Genomic DNA, 22,084 nt, shown 5'->3' with positions numbered 1-22,084 from the left:
AAGAAGAATGTGCAGCCAGACTAGAACAAGAAGAATATGCAGCCAGACTAGAACAAGAACAAGAAGAACGTGCAGCCAGACTAGAACAAGAACAAGAAGAATGTGCAGCCAGACTAGAACAAGAACAAGAAGAATGTGCAGCCAGATTAGAACAAGAACAAGAAGAATGTGCAGCCAGAAAAGAACAAGAAGAATGTGCAGCCAGACTAGAACAAGAAGAAGAAGAATGTGCAGCCAGAAAAGAACAAGAAGAATGTGCAGCCAGATTAGAACAAGAACAAGAAGAATGTGCAGCCAGATTAGAACAAGAACAAGAAGAATGTGCAGCCAGATTAGAACAAGAACAAGAAGAACGTGCAAGCCAGAAAATGACAAGAAGAATGTGCAGCCAGACTAGAACAAGAAGAATGTGCAGCCAGACTAGAACAAGAACAAGAAGAACGTGCTGACAGACTAGAACAAGAACAAGAAGAATGTGCAGCCAGATTAGAACAAGAACAAGAAGAACGTGCAAGCCAGAAAAGAACAAGAAGAATTTGCAGCCAGATTAGAACAAGAACATGAAGAATGTGCAGCCAGATTAGAACAAGAACAAGAAGAATGTGCAGCCAGATTAGAACAAGAACAAGAAGAATGTGCAGCCAGATGAGAACAAGAAAAAGAAGAACGTGCAGCCAGAAAAGAACAAGAAGAATGTGCAGCCAGACTAGAACATGAAGAATGTGCAGCCAGACTAGAACAAGAAGAATGTGCAGCCAGACTAGAACAAGAAGAATGTGCAGCCAGATTAGAACAAGAAGAATGTGCAGCCAGACTAGAACAAGAAGAATGTGCAGCCAGACTAGAACAAGAAGAATGTGCAGCCAGACTAGAACAAGAACAAGAAGAACGTGCAGCCAGACTAGAACAAGAACAAGAAGAATGTGCAGCCAGACTAGAACAAGAACAAGAAGAACGTGCAGCCAGACTAGAACAAGAACAAGAAGAATGTGCAGCCAGACTAGAACAAGAACAAGAAGAATGTGCAGCCAGATTAGAACAAGAACAAGAAGAATGTGCAGCCAGAAAAGAACAAGAAGAATGTGCAGCTAGACTAGAACAAGAAGAAGAAGAATGTGCAGCCAGAAAAGAACAAGAAGAATGTGCAGCCAGATTAGAACAAGAACAAGAAGAATGTGCAGCCAGATTAGAACAAGAACAAGAAGAACGTGCAAGCCAGAAAATGACAAGAAGAATGTGCAGCCAGACTAGAACAAGAAGAATGTGCAGCCAGATTAGAACAAGAACAAGAAGAACGTGCTGACAGACTAGAACAAGAACAAGAAGAATGTGCAGCCAGATTAGAACAAGAACAAGAAGAACGTGCAAGCCAGAAATGAACAAGAAGAATTTGCAGCCAGATTAGAACAAGAACATGAAGAATGTACAGCCAGATTAGAACAAGAACAAGAAGAATGTGCAGCCAGATTAGAACAAGAACAAGAAGAATGTGCAGCCAGATGAGAACAAGAAAAAGAAGAACGTGCAGCTAGAAAAGAACAAGAAGAATGTGCAGCCAGATTAGAACAAGAACAAGAAGAATGTGCAACCAGATTTGAACAAGAAGAATGTGCACCCAGAAAAGAACAAGAAGAATGTGTGCCAGAAAATAACAAGAAGAATGTGCAGCCAGACAAGAACAAGAAGAATGTGCAGCCAGAATAGAACAAGAAGAATGTGCAGCCAGAATAGAACAAGAAGAATGTGCAGCCAGACTAGAACAAGAAGAATGTGGAGCCAGACTAGAGCAAGAAGATTGCGCAGCCAGTTTAGAACAAGCAGAATGTGCAGCCAGACTAGAACAAGAGGAATGTTCAGCCAGACTAGAACAAATAGAACGTTCAGCCAGATTAGAACATGAAGAATGTGCAGCCAGACTAGAACAAGTAGAATGTGCAGCCAGACTAGAACAAGAACAAGAAGAACGTGCTGCCAGACTAGAACAAGAACAAGAAGAATGTGCAGCCAGATTAGAACAAGAACAAGAAGAACGTGCCAGCCAGAAAATAACAAGAAGAATTTGCAGCCAGATTAGAACAAGAACATGAAGAATGTGCAGCCAGATTAGAACAAGAACAAGAAGAATGTGCAGCCAGATTAGAACAAGAACAAGAAGAATGTGCAGCCAGATGAGAACAAGAAAAAGAAGAACGTGCAGCCAGAAAAGAACAAGAAGAATGTGCACCCAGAAAAGAACAAGAAGAATGTGTGCCAGAAAATAACAAGACGAATGTGCAGCCAGAGTAGAACAAGAAGAATGTGCAGCCAGACAGGAACAAGAAGAATGTGCAGCCAGACTAGAACAAGAACAATGTGCAGCCAGACTAGAACAAGAAGAATGTGCAGCCAGACTAGAACAAGAACAAGAAGAACGTGCAGCCAGACTAGAACAAGAACAAGAAGAATGTGCAGCCAGATTAGAACAAGAACAAGAAGAATGTGCAGCCAGATTAGAACAAGAACAAGAAGAATGTGCACCCAGAAAAGAACAAGAAGAATGTGTGCCAGAAAATAACAAGAAGAATGTGCAGCCAGACAAGAACAAGAAGAATGTGCAGCCAGAATAGAACAAGAAGAATGTGCAGCCAGACTAGAACAAGAAGAATGTGCAGCCAGACTAGAGCAAGAAGATCTCGCAGCCAGTTTAGAACAAGCAGAATGTGCAGCAAGACTAGAACAAGAGGAATGTGCAGCCATACTAGAACAAATAGAACGTTCAGCCAGATTGGAACATGAAGAATGTGCAGCCAGACTAGAACAAGTAGAATGTGCAGCCAGACTAGAACAAGAACAAGAAGAACGTGCTGCCAGACTAGAACAAGAACAAGAAGAATGTGCAGCCAGATTAGAACAAGAACAAGAAGAATGTGCAGCCAGATTAGAACAAGAACAAGAAGAATGTGCAAGCCAGAAAAGAACAAGAAGAACATGCAGCCAGAAATGAACAAGAAGAATGTGCAGCCAGATTAGCACAAGAACAAGAAGAACGTGCAGACAGAAAAGAACAAGAAGAAAGTGCAGCCAGCCTAGAACAAGAAGAATGTGTGCAGCCAGACTACAAGAAGAACAAGAAGAATGTGCAGCCAGAAAAGAACAAGAAGAACGTGCAGCCAGAAAAGAACAAGAACATGTGCAGCCAGACTAGAACAAGAACAAGAAGAATTTGCAGCCAGAATATAACAAGAAGAATGTGCAGCAAGATTAGAACAAGAACAAGAAGAATGTGCAGCCAGAAAAGAACAAGAAGAACGTGCAGCCAGAAAAGAACATGAAGAACGTGCAGCCAGAAAAGAACAAGAAGAACGTGCAGCCAGAAAAGAACAAGAAGAACGTGCAGCCAGAAATGAACAAGAAGAACGTGCAGCCAGAAATGAACAAGAAGAATGTGCAGCCAGAAAAGAACAAGAAGAATGTGCAGCCAGATTAGCACAAGAACAAGAAGAACGTGCAGACAGAAAAGAACAAGAAGAAGGTGCAGCCAGCCTAGAACAAGAAGAACGTGTGCAGCCAGACTAGAACAAGAACAAGTAGAATGTGCAGCCAGAAAAGAACAAGAAGAATGTGCAGCAAGACTAGAACAAGAACAAGAAGAACGTGCAGCCAGAAAAGAACATGAAGAACGTGCAGCCAGAAAAGAACAAGAAGAACGTGCAGCCAGAAAAGAACAAGAAGAACGTGCAGCCAGAAATGAACAAGAAGAATGTGCAGCCAGATTAGCACAAGAGCAAGAAGAACGTGCAGACAGAAAATAACAAGAAGAAAGTGCAGTCAGCCTAGAACAAAAAGAACGTGTGCAGCCAGACTAGAACAAGAACAAGAAGAATGTGCAGCCAGAAAAGAACAAGAAGAATGTGCAGCCAGATTAGAACAAAAACAAGAAGAATGTGCAGCCAGATTAGAACAAGAACAAGAAGAACGTGCAGCCAGATTAGAACAAGAACAAGAAGAACGTGCAGCCAGAAAAGAAACAAGAAGAATGTGCAGCCAGAAAAGAACAAGAAGAATGTGCAGCCAGATTAGAACAAGAAGAATGTGCAGCAAGACTAGAACAAGAAGAATGTGCAGCCAGAAAAGAACAAGCAGAATGTGCAGCAAGACTAGAACAAGAACAAGAAGAACGTGCAGCCAGACTAGAACAAGAACAAGAAGAATGTGCAGCCAGATTAGAACAAGAACAAGAAGAACGTGCAGACAGAAAAGAACAAGAACAAGAAGAACATGCAGCCAGAAAAGAACAAGAAGAACGTGCAGCCAGAAAAGAACAAGAAGAACGTGCAGCCAGAAAAGAACAAGAAGAATGTGCAGCCAGATTAGCACAAGAACAAGAAGAACGTGCAGACAGAAAAGAACAAGAAGAAAGTGCAGTCAGCCTAGAACAAGAAGAACGTGTGCAGCCAGACTAGAACAAGAACAAGAAGAATGTGCAGCCAGACAAGTACAAGAAGAATGTGCATCCAGATTAGAACAAGAACAAGAAGAATGTGCAGCCAGATTAGAACAAGAACAAGAAGAACGTGCAGCCAGACTAGAACAAGAACAAGAAGAATGTGCAGCCAGATTAGAACAAGAACAAGAAGAACGTGCAGCCAGAAAAGAACAAGAAGAACGTGCAGCCAGAAAAGAACAAGAAGAACGTGCAGCCAGAAAAGAACAAGGAGAATGTGCAGCCAGATTAGCACAAGAACAAGAAGAACGTGCAGCCAGCCTAGAACAAGAAGAACGTGTGCAGCCAGACTAGAACAAGAAGAACGTGTGCATGCCATTCGATTGATAGATATGGAAGTGTAAGCTTACGAGTTGGTCCGAGTTGGTACTGGTGAAGAGGGTCTCATTCATTTTGGTAAACGATTTGGATGGATGGATGTTGTTTGTAAGGAACCCAATGTAGAGGAACCTGATGGGTTATCATAAATTAACCTAGAGTGTTCCCAGCCTGTGCAGTTACATGTGCTATTGGTACTGTATAGACAACCACTATAGTCTGTTGGTACTGTATAGACAACCACTATAGTCTGTTGGTGCTGTATAGACAACCACTATAGTCTGTTGTACTGTATAGACAACCATTATAGTCTGTTGGTACTGTACTGTATAGACAACCACTATAGTATGTTGGTACTGTATAGACAACCACTATAGTCTGTTGGTACTGTATAGACAACCACCTTAGTCTGTTGTTACTGTACTGTATAGACCACCACTATAGTCTGTTGGTACTGTATAGACAACCACTATAGTCTGTTTGTACTGTATACACAACCACTATAGTCTGTTGGTTCTAACTATCTCTTGGGGATGTAGGGGAGGTGACCGGAGCTCAGAGGCCAATCAGACGGACTTCTCTTGGGGAGGTGAGTGAGGTTACCAGAGCTCAGAGGCCAATCAGATGGACTCTCTCTTAGGGATGTAGAGGAGGTGACCAGAGCTCAGAGGCCAATCAGGAGGACTATCTCTTGGGGATGTAGAGGAGGTGACCAGAGCTCAGAGGCCAATTAGGAGCACTATCTCTTGGGGATGTAGAGGAGGTGACCAGAGCTCAGAGGCCAATCAGGAGGACTATCTCTTTGGGAGGTGAGTGAGGTGACCAGAACTCAGAGGCCAATCAGGAGGACTATCTCTTGGGGATGTAGAGGAGGTGACCAGAGCTCAGAGGCCAATCAGGAGGACTATCTCTTGGGGGTGTAGAGGAGTTTACCAGAGCTCAGAGGCCAATCAGGAGGACTATCTATTGGGGATGTAGAGCAGGTGACCAGAGCTCAGAAGCCAGTCAGGAGGGCTATCTCTTGGGGAGGTGGGGGAAGCAACACATAACCATGGAGACGAGGTTATGGGTGTTGTGTTGGGGGGAGATGGTTATTGTGTGTTGTGCTGGGAGAGATATGGTTAGGTGTGGTGCTGGTGGGGACATGGTTAGGTGTGGTGCTGGTGGAGACATGGTTAGGTGTGTGGTGATAGAGACATGGTTAGGTCTGGTGCTGGTGGGGACATGTTTAGGTGTGGTGCTGGTAAAGAAATGGCTAGGTGTGGTGCTGGTGGGGACATGGTTAGGTGTGGTGCTGGTGGAGACATGGTTAGGTGTGTGGTGAAGGTGGGGACTTGGTTGGGTGTGGTGCTGCTAGAGACATGGTTAGGTGTGTGGTGCAGGTGCTGGTGGAGACATGGTTAGGTATGGTGCTGGTGTGGACATGGTTAGGTGTGTGGTGATAGTGGAGACATGGTTAGGTGTGTGGTGATAGTGGAGACATGGTTAGGTGTGTGGTGATAGTGGAGACATGGTTAGGTGTGTGGTGATATTGGAGACATGGTTAGGTGTGGTGCTGGTGGGGACATGGTTAGATGTGGTGCTGGTGGGGACATGGTTAGGTGTGATGCTGGTGGGGACAGGTTAGGTGTGTGGTGATAGAGACATGGTAGACATGCTGGTGGGGACATGGTTAGGTGTGGTGCTGGTGGGGACATGGTTTAGGTGTGTGGTGATAGTGGAGACATGGTTAGGTGTGTGGTGATAGTGGAGACATGGTTAGGTGTGTGGTGCTGGTGGGGACATGGTTAGGTGTGTGGTGATAGCGGAGACATGGTTAGGTGTGGTGCTGGTGGGGACATGGTTAGGTGTGTGGTGATAGTGGAGACATGGTTAGGTGTGTGGTGATAGTGGAGACATGGTTAGGTGTGTGGTGATAGTGGAGACATGGTTAGGTGTGTGGTGATATTGGAGACATGGTTAGGTGTGGTGCTGGTGGAGACATGGTTAGATGTGGTGCTGGTGGGGACATGGCTAGGTGTGATGCTGGTGGGGACAGGTTAGGTGTGTGGTGATAGAGACATGGTAGACATGCTGGTGGGGACATGGTTAGGTGTGGTGCTGGTGGGGACATGGTTGGGTGTGGTGCTGGTGGAGACATGGTGTTACGGATACAGTTATCCTGTGTGTGTGTGTATCCTGTGTGTGTTTCCTTTCTCTCCTTCTCCCCTCACAGGTGAGAATCATCACTCCCCAATCAGTCAACAATCAATCATCAATCAGAAGACACACCTCCTCCTATTTCCTACCCTATCACAGTTCCTTCCCCATGGTTTAAAAACCCCATCATTTGTTTGCTCTAGAGCTAGCTCAATCTCTCTGTAAATGCCATGTCTGTAGGTCTCTGTGTTTCACTCTCGCTTTGTGTCTTAACCTCTCTTTTGTTTGAGCACCTCCAAATCACTTTGTCATCACCTGTGAGTATTGTTTTGGTTATGGTGTTTGTTTGTTGCTGGTGGGAAAAGGGGGAAACCAAGGCAGTCGCCCATGGGCATACACTACCCGTAGGTGAACTTTGTTAAATACACTAGTTAGAACTGGGTGGACCACCCACTGTATTTTTGGTTAGTTAGTTAGCTGTTGTTAAAGTAGGCTAGTCTAGCTTAGGGGTGTTTTTGTATATTTATTGTTTCTTTCCTTGGGTCCAGCTCAGCCCCTTTTCCTGCTCCCCCCCCATTACCGTGTGTTTATAAATAAACCTGGGGTTTGACGGTAGATTGCTGTTGTCGTGGTTATTCCGTTCACACTTTTACTTTGTCATAATTATAATTTGCATGAGTTATGTTACAGGTCTCATTACCATCCCCCCTAGACTGTCGGGCCAAAAGGGATTCGTAACATAAGTGGGAGCCTCGTCCGGGATATCTGTCATAACTGACACCCATGCCACTCATGTAGATTGTTGTAGTGGTATATTTCAGTGTTGAGCGTCATAGCTGAAATAGCATTAGTGTTTGCTATTTTCTTTGGCACTTGTGAAGTAGTGTGAAATGACTACTTTTGATTTGAAATCCTTTTTGGATAACCCGTCGTGGGAGATTTTTGACAAATGTCGTAGAGTTGATTTAATGACCTTGGCTGACCATTATTCAGTATCGATTCCGCAGAGTTTAGTTAAGGCGGAGGTTAAACAACTAGTATTAAATGTATTGTTGGAAGTGCAGGTGCTTGTGTTACCGCTGCCTGAGTGTACTACCCCTGTAGGGGATGTTGCTGCTCCTGTAAGCCCATTGGTGTCTGATAATGAGGGAGAGGCTAAAACACCAGCCACATTGTCCCGTTTTGATCTACTCTCCCCACTGTCAAATGGTGATGCCAGGAGGGATGTCCGTTTAGCACAGTTCCAACTGGAGGTGGAAGAGAGGGCCCAAATTGGGCGAGAGACTCTCCAGTTGGAGATGTGTAAAATTGAGGCAGACAGAGAACAAAGGCAGTTGGAGTTCAAAATGCGCCAGATGGAACTGGAGGCAGAGACAGCAAGGCTAGCCTTCGTTCCTACTGTGCCTGTTTGTGAGCCGTCCTCACTTGCTGTGTCCTCAAACACGTTTGACATTAGTAGGCAGATTGCCTTAGTACCTTTGTTCAGAGAGTCAGAGGTTGACTCCTATTTTTGTGTATTTGAGTGTATAGCCGTAGCATTGAAATGGCCTGAAGAGGTATGGTGTATATTACTTCAGTGTAAATTAACTGGTAAAGCCCAAGAGGTTTTGTCAGCGCTACCTTTAGAGGACAGTATGAATTATGAAGTGGTCAAAGCTACTGTTCTTCGTGCCTATGAGCTTGTGCCTGAGGCATACCGACAGAGATTTAGGTCTCATAGAAAATCTTCTAGTAAGACTTATGTGGAATTTGCTAGAGACAAGGGAAATCTGTTTGATAAATGGCATGCTGCTAGTAAGGTAACTGATTTCAACTCTCTCCGGGAGTTAATCTTGTTGGAAGAGTTAAAAAATTGCTTACCCGAACGCATTGTAGTTTACCTAAACGAACAGAAAGTATCCTGTCTGGCAGAAGCGTCTGTGTTGGCAGACGAATTTGTGTTGACGCACAAGAGTGTGTTTTCGGCTCAAACTGAGAGTAGAGCCACTGAGTTTCCTACCTTTAGCCCTAGTCGACCAGCAGTAGTATATCACGCACGCCAGAAGAAAGAGCGTCCCTGTTTCTATTGCCATAAAGTAGGACATATGATTAATGATTGCTTCCTGCTTAAACGCAAACAAGGGATGCCTCTTCGTGCCAAGCCACCAACAGGTGTTGCTCTAATTCGTACGGTTAAGAGGTCTGCAACAAAACAGGTGCCTCAGGGTAACTGTAGTTTGAAAGTCTCAGTCCACGACCGCAGTTATGAACCATTCATTTTCGAGGGGTTTGTGTCCCTAATGAATGACGAAGCGTCTCAGCGACCGGTTAAAATCCTTAGATACTGGTGCGGTGCAGTCGTTTATATTGTCTGATGTGTTGCCCTTATCTGACGATACATACTGTGGTTCCAGTGTGTTAGTGCAGGGTATTGAAATGGGTTTTGTCCCAGTGCCATTGCACTTTGTGAAAGTACACTCTGAGTTAATCAGTGGAATATTCAGAGTGGGGGTACGTCCTATGTTGCCAGTGAAAGGTGTGACCTTTATCATGGGTAACGATATTGCCGGAGGAAAGGTAGTACCCGTATTGGAAGTATTGGATAAAAGTGACCACTCTCTCTCGAATGAGCTGGCACAAAAGTATCCACATGTGTTCCCCGCTTGTGCCGTCACTCGTGCTCAGGCATTACAAGAGGGTGACGTGATAGATTTGTCGAACACTGTTCTGTTCAAAGAGGTTGATCAAGAAGATGGATTGTGTGATACCTCTGAGAAGCTGATCACCTCTGACAAACAGCCCAGGAAAGAATCAAAGAACGTTGAACTTATTGCTGAGGCAATACAGTTACCAGTCACTCGTGAGCAGCTGATTGCTAACCAAAAGGTTGACAACAAGCTTGCTAAATGTTTTTCTAGTGTTGTCTCATTGGAAGATGTGAAGAAGAAGAGCGTGGCTTACTTCATTGATGGTAATCTCCTCATGCGTAAATGGAAATCCCATGTTGACGCGGGTGGAGATTGGAATGCTGTTTACCAAATAGTGATTCCTACAGCCTTTTGACAAAATGTGTTATCCCTTGCTCATGATCACCAGTGGTCTGGTCATTTAGGAATCACAAAAACTTATGATCGGATCCTTCGACATTTCTTTTGGCCGGGTTTAAAACAAGATGTGGCTCAGTTCTGTCGGACATGCCACACATGTCAGATAACAGGAAAACCAAATCAGGTTATTCCTCCCACTCCTCTTTGTCCCATACCTGTCATAGGTGAACCATTCGAGCATGTGGTGGTTTATTGTGTCGGACCGTTACCGAAGACAAAATCGGGTAACCAGTTTTTGTTAACGATAATGTGTATGGCTACAAGATACCCCGAGGCCATTCCTCTGAGAAGGATTACAGCCCCGGTAGTGAGTAAAGCCTTAATAAAATTCTTCACGACATTCGGGTTACCTAAGGTGGTACAAAGCGATCAAGGTACCAATTTCCTATCCAAGCTCTTCAAGCAGGTGTTAAAATCCTTGTCAATTACGCACCGTGTGTCAAGCGCCTATCACCCAGAGTCTCAGGGTGCGCTTGAAAGATGGCATCAGACACTGAAGTCTATGCTACTTAAATATTGTTTGGAATCTGAGAAAGATTGGGATGAGGGAGTTCCTCTAGTTTTGTTTGCTGCTCGTGAAACTGTGCAGGAGTCCCTAGGTTTCAGCCCGGCTGAACTGGTGTTTGGTCACACAGTGAGAGGACCAATGAAAGTCCTTAAAGAACAGTTCTTGTCCCAGGAGTTGTGTACCAGAGATGAGAATGTGTTGGACTACGTTAGTCGCTTTCGTGAGCACCTACACCGCTGATAATGTGTTGGACTACGTTAGTCGCTTCGTGAGCACCTACACCGCTGATAATGTGTTTGCGGATGCTTTATCTTGTGTGTAAATTATTTTTTGAATGTTTTGGTTGACTTTGTAATTGTTGTGAGTATTCATTGTAATACTGTGATCGCAATCCCCCCTAGGGTTGCTCTTTTAAGGGTGGGAGTGTTACGGATACAGTTATCCTGTGTGTGTGTGTGTATCCTGTGTGTGTTTCTTTTCTCGCCTTCTCCCCTCACAGGTGAGAATCATCACTCCCCAATCAGTCAACAATCAATCATCAATCAGAAGACACACCTCCTCCTATTTCCTACCCTATCACAGTTCCTTCCCCATGGTTTAAAAACCCCATCATTTGTTTGCTCTAGAGCTAGCTCAATCTCTCTGTAAATGCCATGTCTGTAGGTCTCTGTGTTTCACTCTCGCTTTGTGTCTTAACCTCTCTTTTGTTTGAGCACCTCCAAATCACTTTGTCATCACCTGTGAGTATTGTTTTGGTTATGGTGTTTGTTTGTTGCTGGTGGGAAAAGGGGGAAACCAAGGCAAGTCGCCCATGGGCATACACTACCCGTAGGTGAACTTAGTTAAATACACTAGTTAGAACTGGGCGGACCACCCACTGTATTTTTGGTTAGTTAGTTAGCTGTTGTTAAAGTAGGCTAGTCTAGCTTAGGGGTGTTTTTGTATATTTATTGTTTCTTTCCTTGGGTCCAGCTCAGCCCCTTTTCCTGCTCCCCCCCATTACCGTGTGTTTATAAATAAACCTGGGGTTTGACGGTAGATTGCTGTTGTCGTGGTTATTCCGTTCACACTTTTACTTTGTCACAATTATAATTTGCATGAGTTATGTTACGGGTCTCATTACCATCCCCCCTAGACTGTCGGGCCAAAAGGGATTCGTAACACATGGTTAGGTGTGTGGTGATAGAGACATGGTTAGGTCTGGTGCTGGTGGGGACATGTTTAGGTGTGGTGCTAGTAAAGAAATGGCTAGGTGTGGTGCTGGTGGGGACATGGTTAGGTGTGGTGCTGGTGGAGACATGGTTAGGTGTGTGGTGAAGGTGGGGACTTGGTTAGGTGTGGTGCTGCTAGAGACATGGTTAGGTGTGTGGTGCAGGTGCTGGTGGGGACATGGTTAGGTGTGTGGTGATAGTGGAGACATGGTTAGGTGTGTGGTGATAGTGGAGACATGGTTAGGTGTGGTGCTGGTGGGGACATGGTTAGGTGTGTGGTGATAGAGACATGGTAGACATGCTGGTGGGGACATGGTTAGGTGTGGTGCTGGTGGGGACATGGTTGGGTGTGTGGTGCTGGTGGGGACATGGTTAGGTGTGTGGTGCTGGTGAGGACATGGTTAGGTGTGTGGTGCTGGTGGGGACATGGTTAGGTTTGTGGTGCTGGTGGGGACATGGTTAGGTGTGTGGTGATAGTGGAGACATGGTTAGGTGTGTGTTGCAGATGCTGGTGGAGACATGGTTAGGTATGGTGCTGTTGGGGACATGGTTAGGTGTGTGGTGATAGTGGAGACATAGTTAGGTGTGTGGTGATAGTGGAGACATGGTTAGGTGTGTGGTGATAGTGGAGACATGGTTGGGTGTGGTGCTGGTGGGGACATGGTTAGGTGTGGTGCTGGTGGGGACATGGTTAGGTGTGTGGTGATAGTGGAGACATGGTTAGGTGTGGTGCTGGTGGGGACATGGTTAGATGTGGTGCTGGTAGGGACATGGTTAGGTGTGATGCTGGTGGGGACATGGTTAGGTATGTGGTGCTGGTGGGGACATGGTTAGGTGTGTGGTGATAGAGACATGGTAGACATGCTGGTTGGGACATGGTTAGGTGTGGTGCTGGTGGGGACATGGTTGGGTGTGTGGTGCTGGTGGGGACATGGTTAGGTGTGTGGTGCTGGTGGGGACATGGCTAGGTGTGTGGTGCTGGTGGGGACATGGTTAGGTATGTGGTGCTGGTGGAGACATGGTTAGGTGTGGTGCTGGTGGGGACATGGTTAGGTGTGTGGTGATAGAGACATGGTAGACATGCTGGTGGGGACATGGTTAGGTGTGGTGCTGGTGGGGACATGGTTGGGTGTGTGGTGCTGGTGGGGACATGGTTAGGTGTGTGGTGCTGGTGGGGACATGGTTAGGTGTGTGGTGCTGGTGGGGACATGGTTAGGTGTGTGGTGCTGGTGGGGACATGGTTAGGTATGTGGTGCTGGTGGGGACATGGTTAGGTATGTGGTGCTGGTGGGGACATGGTTAGGTGTGTGGTAGTGGAGACATGGTTAGGTGTGTGGTGATAGTGGAGACATGGTTAGGTGTGGTGCGGACATGGTTAGGTGTGTGGTGATAGTGGAGACATGGTTAGATGTGGTGCTGGTGGGGACATGGTTAGGTGTGTGGTGATGGTGGGGACATGGTTAGGTGTGTTGCAGATGCTGGTGGAGACATGGTTAGGTATGGTGCTGGTGGGGACATGGTTAGGTGTGTGGTGATAGTGGAGACATAGTTAGGTGTGGTGCTGGTGGGGACATGGTTAGGTGTGTGGTGATAGTGGAGACATGGTTAGATGTGGTGCTGGTGGGGATATGGTTAGGTGTGATGCTGGTGGGGACATGGTTAGGTGTGTGGTGATAGAGACATGGTAGACATGCTGGTGGGGACATGGTTAGGTGTGGTGCTTGTGGGGACATGGTTAGGTGTGTGGTGATAGAGACATGGTAGACATGCTGGTGGGGACATGGTTAGGTGTGGTGCTGGTGGGGACATGGTTGGGTGTGTGGTGCTGGTGGGGACATGGTTAGGTGTGTGGTGCTGGTGGGGACATGGTTAGGTGTGTGGTGCTGGTGGGGACATGGTTAGGTGTGTGGTGCTGGTGGGGACATGGTTAGGTATGTGGTGCAGGTGGGGACATGGTTAGGTGTGTGGTGATAGTGGAGACATGGTTAGGTGTGTGTTGCAGATGCTGGTGGAGACATGGTTGGGTGTGGTGCTGGTGGGGACATGGTTAGGTGTGGTGCTGGTGGGGACATGGTTAGGTGTGTGGTGATAGAGACATGGTAGACATGCTGGTGGGGACATGGTTAGGTGTGTGGTGATAGTGGAGACATGGTTAGGTGTGTGGTGCAGATGCTGGTGGAGACATGGTTAGGTATGGTGCTGGTGTGGACATGGTTAGGTGTGGTGCTGCTAGAGACATGGTTAGGTGTGTGGTGCAGGTGATGGTGGAGACATGGTTAGGTATGGTGCTGGTGTGGACATGGTTAGGTGTGTGGTGATAGTGTGGACATGGTTAGGTGTGTGGTGATAGTGGAGACATGGTTAGGTGTGTGTTGATACTGGAGACATGGTTAGGTGTGTGGTGATAGTGGAGACATGGTTAGGTGTGTGGTGATATTGGAGACATGGTTAGGTGTGGTGCTGGTGGGGACATGGTTAGGTGTGGTGCAGGTGGGGACATGGTTAGGTGTGTGGTGATAGTGGAGACATGGTTTGGTGTGTGGTGATAGTAGAGACATGGTTAGGTGTGGTGCTGGTGGGGACATGGTTAGGTGTGTGGTGATAGTGGAGACATGGTTAGATGTGGTGCTGGTGGGGATATGGTTAGGTGTGATGCTGGTGGGGACATGGTTAGGTATGTGGTGCTGGTGAGGACATGGTTAGGTGTGTGGTGCTGGTGGGGACATGGTTAGGTTTGTGGTGCTGGTGGGGACATGGTTAGGTGTGTGGTGATAGTGGAGACATGGTTAGGTGTGTGTTGCAGATGCTGGTGGAGACATGGTTAGGTATGGTGCTGTTGGGGACATGGTTAGGTGTGTGGTGATAGTGGAGACATAGTTAGGTGTGTGGTGATAGTGGAGACATGGTTAGGTGTGTGGTGATAGTGGAGACATGGTTGGGTGTGGTGCTGGTGGGGACATGGTTAGGTGTGGTGCTGGTGGGGACATGGTTAGGTGTGTGGTGATAGTGGAGACATGGTTAGGTGTGGTGCTGGTGGGGACATGGTTAGATGTGGTGCTGGTAGGGACATGGTTAGGTGTGATGCTGGTGGGGACATGGTTAGGTATGTGGTGCTGGTGGGGACATGGTTAGGTGTGTGGTGATAGAGACATGGTAGACATGCTGGTTGGGACATGGTTAGGTGTGGTGCTGGTGGGGACATGGTTGGGTGTGTGGTGCTGGTGGGGACATGGTTAGGTGTGTGGTGCTGGTGGGGACATGGCTAGGTGTGTGGTGCTGGTGGGGGACATGGTTAGGTATGTGGTGCTGGTGGGGACATGGTTAGGTATGTGGTGCTGGTGGGGACATGGTTAGGTGTGTGGTGATAGTGGAGACATGGTTAGGTGTGTGTTGCAGATGCTGGTGGAGACATGTTTAGGTATGGTGCTGGTAGGGACATGGTTAGGTGTGTGGTGATAGTGGAGACATAGTTAGGTGTGTGGTGATAGTGGAGACATGGTTAGGTGTGTGGTGATAGTGGAGACATGGTTGGGTGTGGTGCTGGTGGGGATATGGTTGGGTGTGGTGCTGGTGGGGATATGGTTAGGTGTGGTGCTGGTGGGGACATGGTTAGGTGTGTGGTGCTAGTGGAGACATGGTTAGGTGTGTGGTGCTAGTGGAGTCATGGTTAGGTGTGTGGTGATAGTGGGGACATGGTTAGGTGTGGTGCTGGTGGGGACATGGTTAGGTGTGGTGCTGGTGGGGACATGGTTAGGTGTGGTGCTGGTGGGGACATGGTTAGGTGTGTGGTGATAGTGGGGACATGGTTAGGTGTGGTGCTGGTGGGGACATGGTTAGGTATGTGGTGATAGTGGAGACATGGTTAGGTGTGGTGCTGGTAGGGACATGGTTAGGTATGTGGTGCTGGTGGGGACATGGTTAGGTGTGTGGTGATAGTGGAGACATGTTTAGGTGTGTGTTGCAGGTGCTGCTGGAGACATGGATAGGTGTGATGCTGGTGGGGACATGATTAGGTGTGTGGTGCAGGTGCTGCTGGAGACATGGTTAGATGTGATGCTGGTGGGGACATGGTTAGGTGTGTGGTGATAGAGACATGGTTAGGGGTGTGGTGCTGGTGGGACATGGTTAGGTGTGTGGTGCAGGTGCTGGTGGGGACATGGTTAGGTGTGTGGTGCAGGTGGGGACATGGTTAGGTGTGTGGTGCTGGTGGGGACATGGTTAGCTATGTGGTGCTGGTGGGGACATGGTTAGGTGTTTGTAGACATGGTTACGTGTGTGGTGCAGGTGCTGGTGGAGACATGGTTAGCTGTGGTGCTGGTGGGGACATGGTTAGGTGTGTGGTGCTGGTGGGGACATGGTTAGGTGTGTGGTGCTGATGGGGACATGGTTAGGTGTGTGGTGCTCGTGGGGACATGGTTAGGTGTGTGGTGCTCGTGGGGACATGGTTAGGTGTGTGGTGCTCGTGGGGACATGGTTAGTTGTGTGGTGCTCGTGGGGACATGGTTAGTTGTGTGGTGATAGTGGAGACATGGTTAGTTGTGTGGTGATAGTGGAGACATGGTTAGGTGTGTGGTGCAGGTGCAGGTGGAGACATGGTTAGGTGTGTGTGGTGCTGATGCTGATGCTGGTGGAGACCTACTCTGTAACCTTCTAGCGGGGCTCTCTCCCGACAGCAGTTTCCTCTGCGTGTAGGGTGAGGGGTTGGGCATTGCCAAGAAGGATACATCGTGGGTTTGCAACTTGTACCAGTGGGCTGTGTCGTCCATCAAGGCTGTCTCCAGGTTTATGAGGATCTGACAACACAATACATGTATTCACTGACTTAGCAGAAGAGATAACAGACCATGTAAAACATGTGATCCAAACAGAAACGTTGGGCTGATGCTCTCTTCAGCCAAAGATCGAAGATAATGAGTTGTAATTATAAAATTGTAGAAGGAGAGAAATAAAATTCCAAATACAACATCTAACCCAAAGTCTAAATCTACAAAGACTATTTCTGTATCATTTGTAAACGTGAGAACATTCTGTACATCCTAGTGTAGATACTTGAATCGTGATCGGACGATGTATTAGTTCTGTTGTGTTATGTCAGATTATGTTATATTACATTGTTATGTTAAATTATATGATGTTATGTAATATTATCTTACATTATTTTTTTAACTATATTTAACTAGGCAAGTCAGTTAATTAAGAACAAATTATTATTTTCAATGATGGCTTAGGAACAGTGAGTTATAACAGAATGACAGATTTGTACCTTGTCAGCTCGGGGGTTTGAACTTGCAACCTTCCAGTTACTAGTCCAATGCTCTAACCACTGGGCCACACTATGTTGCATTATGTTACGTTATGTTATGTTACATTACGTTATGCAAAAAAAATATATGTTACATTATGTTGCATGTTATGATGTATATATGTTATCTTACATTGTGTTATGTTACATTATGTTACATCATATTATGTTACATTATGTTAAATTAGGTTATGTTACATGTTATGTTACATTACGTTATGCTAAAAAATAGATGTTACATTATGTTGCATGATATGATGTATTACGTTATGTTAAGTGATGTTATGGTATGTTACATTATGTTATGTTACATTGTTATGTTACATCATCTTACGTTAGATTACATTATATTATGTTTTGTTACATTACATTACATTTGGTTAATTGACATCATTTTATTTTATGTTAACTTATGTAATATTATGTTACATTATATTATGTTAAGTTTGGTTACATTGTTACGTTATATTATGTTACATTATGTTTAGTTAAATTATGTTATATTACATTGTGTTATTTTACATTATGTTATGTTACATAATGTTACGTTATGTAACATTGTGTTATGTTAAGTTTGGTTACATTGTTACGTTATATTATGTTACATTATGTTTAGTTAAATTATGTTATATTACATTGTGTTATTTTACATTATGTTACATAATGTTACGTTATGTAACATTGTTATGTTAAGTTTGGTTATATTATTATATATTATGTTATGTTCAGTTAAATTATGTTATAGTATTTTAGGTTACATTATCTTATGTTATATTATATTATGTTATGTTAGTTTATATTACATTATCTTATATTATGTTACTTTATTGGACATTGTGTTGTGTTGTGTTGTGTTATGCTATGTTATTTTACTTTATGTTTCATTATATTACGTTATGAGACATTGTTATGTTAAGTAGTTATGTTACGTTATGTTTTTACATTTAGTTTTGTTATATTATTTTATATTATGTTATGTTAAGTTATGGTATGTTACACTAGGTTATGTTACTTTATGTTATGTTAAGTTAAGTTATGGTATGTTACACTAGGTTATGTTACTTTATGTTATGTTAAATAACGTGATATTACGTTATGTGGAATTATGTAAAGTTACATTATGTCATGTTATGTTACATTATGTTATGTTATGTTAAGTTCTGTTATATTATGTTATGTTATATTATATTATGCTACATCATGTTATGTTACGTTTTTCAATTCTGTTCTGTTATGCTATGTTATTTTACATTATGTTATGTCATGTTATGGTGTGTTATATTATGATATGTTACATTCTGTTATGTTACACTATGTTATGTAACATCATGTTATGTTACATTATTTTATGTTATGCTGTGTTACATTACGTTATGTTACGTTACATTATGTTATTTCACATGATGTTATGTTATATTATATTATGTTACTTTATGTTGTTTTTCATTATGCTATATTGTGTTACATTATGTTAAGTTCTGTTACCTTATGTTATGCTGCATTATGTTATGTTACATTATATTTAGTGACGTTAATTTACATCAGGATATGCTATCTCTGACATGTCTATCTATGTGTTGTATTGTGTTATGTTTTGTTATATTACGTTGTGTTACATAATTGTATGTTGTGTTTTATTATGTTGTGTTATATTATGCTGTGTTATATTATGCTGTGTTATATTATGCTGTGTTATATTATGCTGTGTTATATTATGCTTCGTTATTTTATGTTGTCTGATATTGCGTTGTGTTATATTATGTTGTGTTATATTATGCTGTGTTATATTATGCTGTGTTATATTATGTGTTTATTATGTTGTGTTATATTATGTTGTGTTATATTATGTTGTGCTATATTGTGTTATATTATGTTGTGTTATATACTGTTGTCTGATATTGCGTTGTGTTATGACGTGTTATATTGTGTTGTGTTATATTATGTTGTGTTGTGTAATATTATATTGTGTTTATTATGTTGTGTTATATTATGCTGTGTTATATTATGCTGTGTTATATTATGCTGTGTTATATTATGCTGTGTTATATTATGCTGTGTTATATTATGCTGTGTTATATTATGCTGTGTTATATTGTGGTGTGTTATATTGTGGTGTGTTATATTATGCTGTGTTATATTACGGTGTGTTATATTACGGTGTGTTGTATTATGTTGTGTTGTGTTATATTATGTTGGATGTCTTGCTCCCAGGCAGACTAAATAACTTTTTTGCCCGCTTTGAGGACAATACAGTGCCACTGACACTGCCCGCAACTAAAACATGTGGACTCTCCTTCACTGCAGCCGACATGAGGAAAACATTTAAACGTGTCAAACCTCGCAAGGTTGCAGGCCCAGACGGCATCCCCAGCCGCGCCCTCAGAGCATGCGCAGACCAGCTGGCTGGTGTGTTTACGGACATATTCAATCAATCCCTTTCCCAGTCTGTTGTTCCCACATGCTTCAAGAGGGCCACCATTGTTCCTGTTCCCAAGAAAGCTAAGGTAACTGAGCTAAACGACTACCGCCCCGTAGCACTCACTTCCGTCATCATGAAGTGCTTTGAGAGACTAGTCAAGGACCATATCACCTCCACCCTACCTGACACCCTAGACCCACTCCAATTTGCTTACCGCCCAAATAGGTCCACAGACGATGCAATCTCAACCACACTGCACACTGCCCTAACCCATCTGGACAAGAGGAATACCTATGTAAGAATGCTGTTCATCGACTACAGCTCGGCATTTAACAACATCGTGCCCTCCAAGCTCGTCATCAAGCTCGAGACCCTGGGTCTCGACCCCGCCCTGTGCAACTGGGTACTGGACTTCCTGACGGGCAGCCCACAGGTGGTGAGGGTAGGCAACAACATCTCCACCCCGCTGATCCTCAACACCGGGGCCCCACAAGGGTGCGTTCTGAGCCCTCTCCTGTACTCCCTGTTCACCCACGACTGCGTGGCCACGCACGCCTCCAACTCAATCATCAAGTTTGCGGACGACACAACAGTGGTAGGCTTGATTACCAACAACGACGAGACGGCCTACAGGGAGGAGGTGAGGGCCCTCGGAGTATGGTGTCAGGAAAATAACCTCACACTCAACGTCAACAAAACTAAGGAGATGATTGTGGACTTCAGGAAACAGCAGAGGGAACACCCCCCTATCCACATCAATGGAACAATAGTGGAGAGGGTAGTAAGTTTTAAGTTCCTCGGCGTACACATCACAGACAAACTGAATTGGTCCACTCACACAGACAGCATCGTGAAGAAGGCGCAGCAGCGCCTCTTCAACCTCAGGAGGCTGAAGAAATTCGGCTTGTCACCAAAAGCACACAAACTTCTACAGATGCACAATCGAGAGCATCCTGTCGGGCTCTATCACCGCCTGGTACGGCAACTGCTCCGCCCACAACCGTAAGGCTCTCCAGAGGGTAGTGAGTCCTGCACAACGCATCACCGGGGGCAAACTACCTGCCCTCCAGGACACCTACACCACCCGATGTCACAGGAAGGCCATAAAGATCATCAAGGACAGCAACCACCCGAGCCACTGCCTGTTCACCCCGCTATCATCCAGAAGGCGAGGTCAGTACAGGTGCATCAAAGCTGGGACCGAGAGACTGAAAAACAGCTTCTATCTCAAGGCCATCAGACTGTTAAACAGCCACCACTAACATTGAGTGGCTGCTGCCAACACACTGACTCAACTCCAGCCACTTTAATAATGGGAATTGATGGGAATTAATGTAAAATATATCACTAACCACTTTAAACAATGCTACCTAATATAATGTTTACATACCCTACATTATTCATCTCATATGTATACGTATATAATGTACTCTATATCATCTACTGCATCCTTATGTAATACATGTATCACTAGCCACTTTAACTATGCCACTTTGTTTACATACTCATCTCATATGTATATACTGCACTCAATACCATCTACTGTATCTTGCCTATGCCGCTCTGTACCATCACTCATTCATATATCTTTATGTACATATTCTTTATCCCCTTACACTTGTGTCTATAAGGTAGTAGTTTTGGAATTGTTAGCTAGATGACTTGTTGGTTATTACTGCATTGTCGGAACTAGAAGCACAAGCATTTCGCTACACTCGCACTAACATCTGCTAACCATGTGTATGTGACAAATAAAATTTGATTTGATTTGTGTTATATTATGCTGTGTTGTATTATGTTGTGTTGTATTATGTTGTGTTATATTATGTTGTGTTATATTGTGTTGTGTTGTGTTATATTGTGTTGTGTTGTATTGTGCGGTGTTGTATTGTGCTGTGTGTCACGTTCATTATAAAGATCGGACCAAAGCGCAGGGTGGTATGCGTACATTCTTATTTATTTAAAGAATGAACACTGACCAAACTAACAAAATAACAAAACGAAACGTGAAGCTATACAAACGAGTGCTGACAGGCAACTACACATAGACAAGATCCCACAAACACCAAAGGGCAATGGCTACTTAAATATGATCCCCAATCAGAGACAACGATAAATAGCTGTCTCTGATTGTGAAACATATCAGGCAAACATAGGATTACAAAAAACCCTAGACCTACTAAACCCTAGACAATACAAAACCCTAGACAATACAAAACTAGCATACCCACCCGAGTCACACCCTGACCTAACCAAAATATAAAGTAAACAGACATATCTCAGGTCAGGGCGTGACACTGTGTTGTATTATGTTGTGTTGTGTTATGTAATATTAAGTTAATGTGTAATGTATCTTACCCCTCCCATGAATTCACTCTCCTCCTCTCTGACCCTGGCCTGGTCCCACAGAGTGATCTCCAGCATGCGCTCTCTAAACTCCCTCCAGTGGACAGGCATGTACATGAACGTCTGGTTCCATTTAGGCTCCAGGGACTTCTTCACCGTTTTCGTTCTCCTTTTGCTTTTGTCACTAGAAGGAAGGATACCATATCCATTAAGATTATGGTTTAGGGCAGTAACACAACGTTGGTATGCGACAGTAATGCAAACATGGTTTA

General features: G+C 44.3%; 1 protein-coding gene across 1 annotated transcript in view; it reads right to left on the bottom strand.

The window, feature by feature from the left end:
- rims2b (regulating synaptic membrane exocytosis 2b) overlaps nt 1-22,084 on the bottom strand; it is a 181,011-nt gene that overhangs the window by 45,094 nt on the left and 113,833 nt on the right. Inside the window, exons 9-10 of the mRNA XM_031789285.1 lie at nt 21,825-21,996; nt 16,385-16,538 (exon numbers count right to left, since the gene is read on the bottom strand). Coding sequence (XP_031645145.1) covers nt 16,385-16,538; nt 21,825-21,996 — 326 coding nt within the window. The remainder of the gene's footprint in view (nt 1-16,384; nt 16,539-21,824; nt 21,997-22,084) is intronic.

This window comes from Oncorhynchus kisutch, linkage group LG14 (assembly GCF_002021735.2).
Source record: "Oncorhynchus kisutch isolate 150728-3 linkage group LG14, Okis_V2, whole genome shotgun sequence".
Classification (NCBI taxonomy): Eukaryota; Metazoa; Chordata; class Actinopteri; order Salmoniformes; family Salmonidae; genus Oncorhynchus; species Oncorhynchus kisutch.
This window is presented reverse-complemented; position numbering and strand designations above follow the sequence as displayed.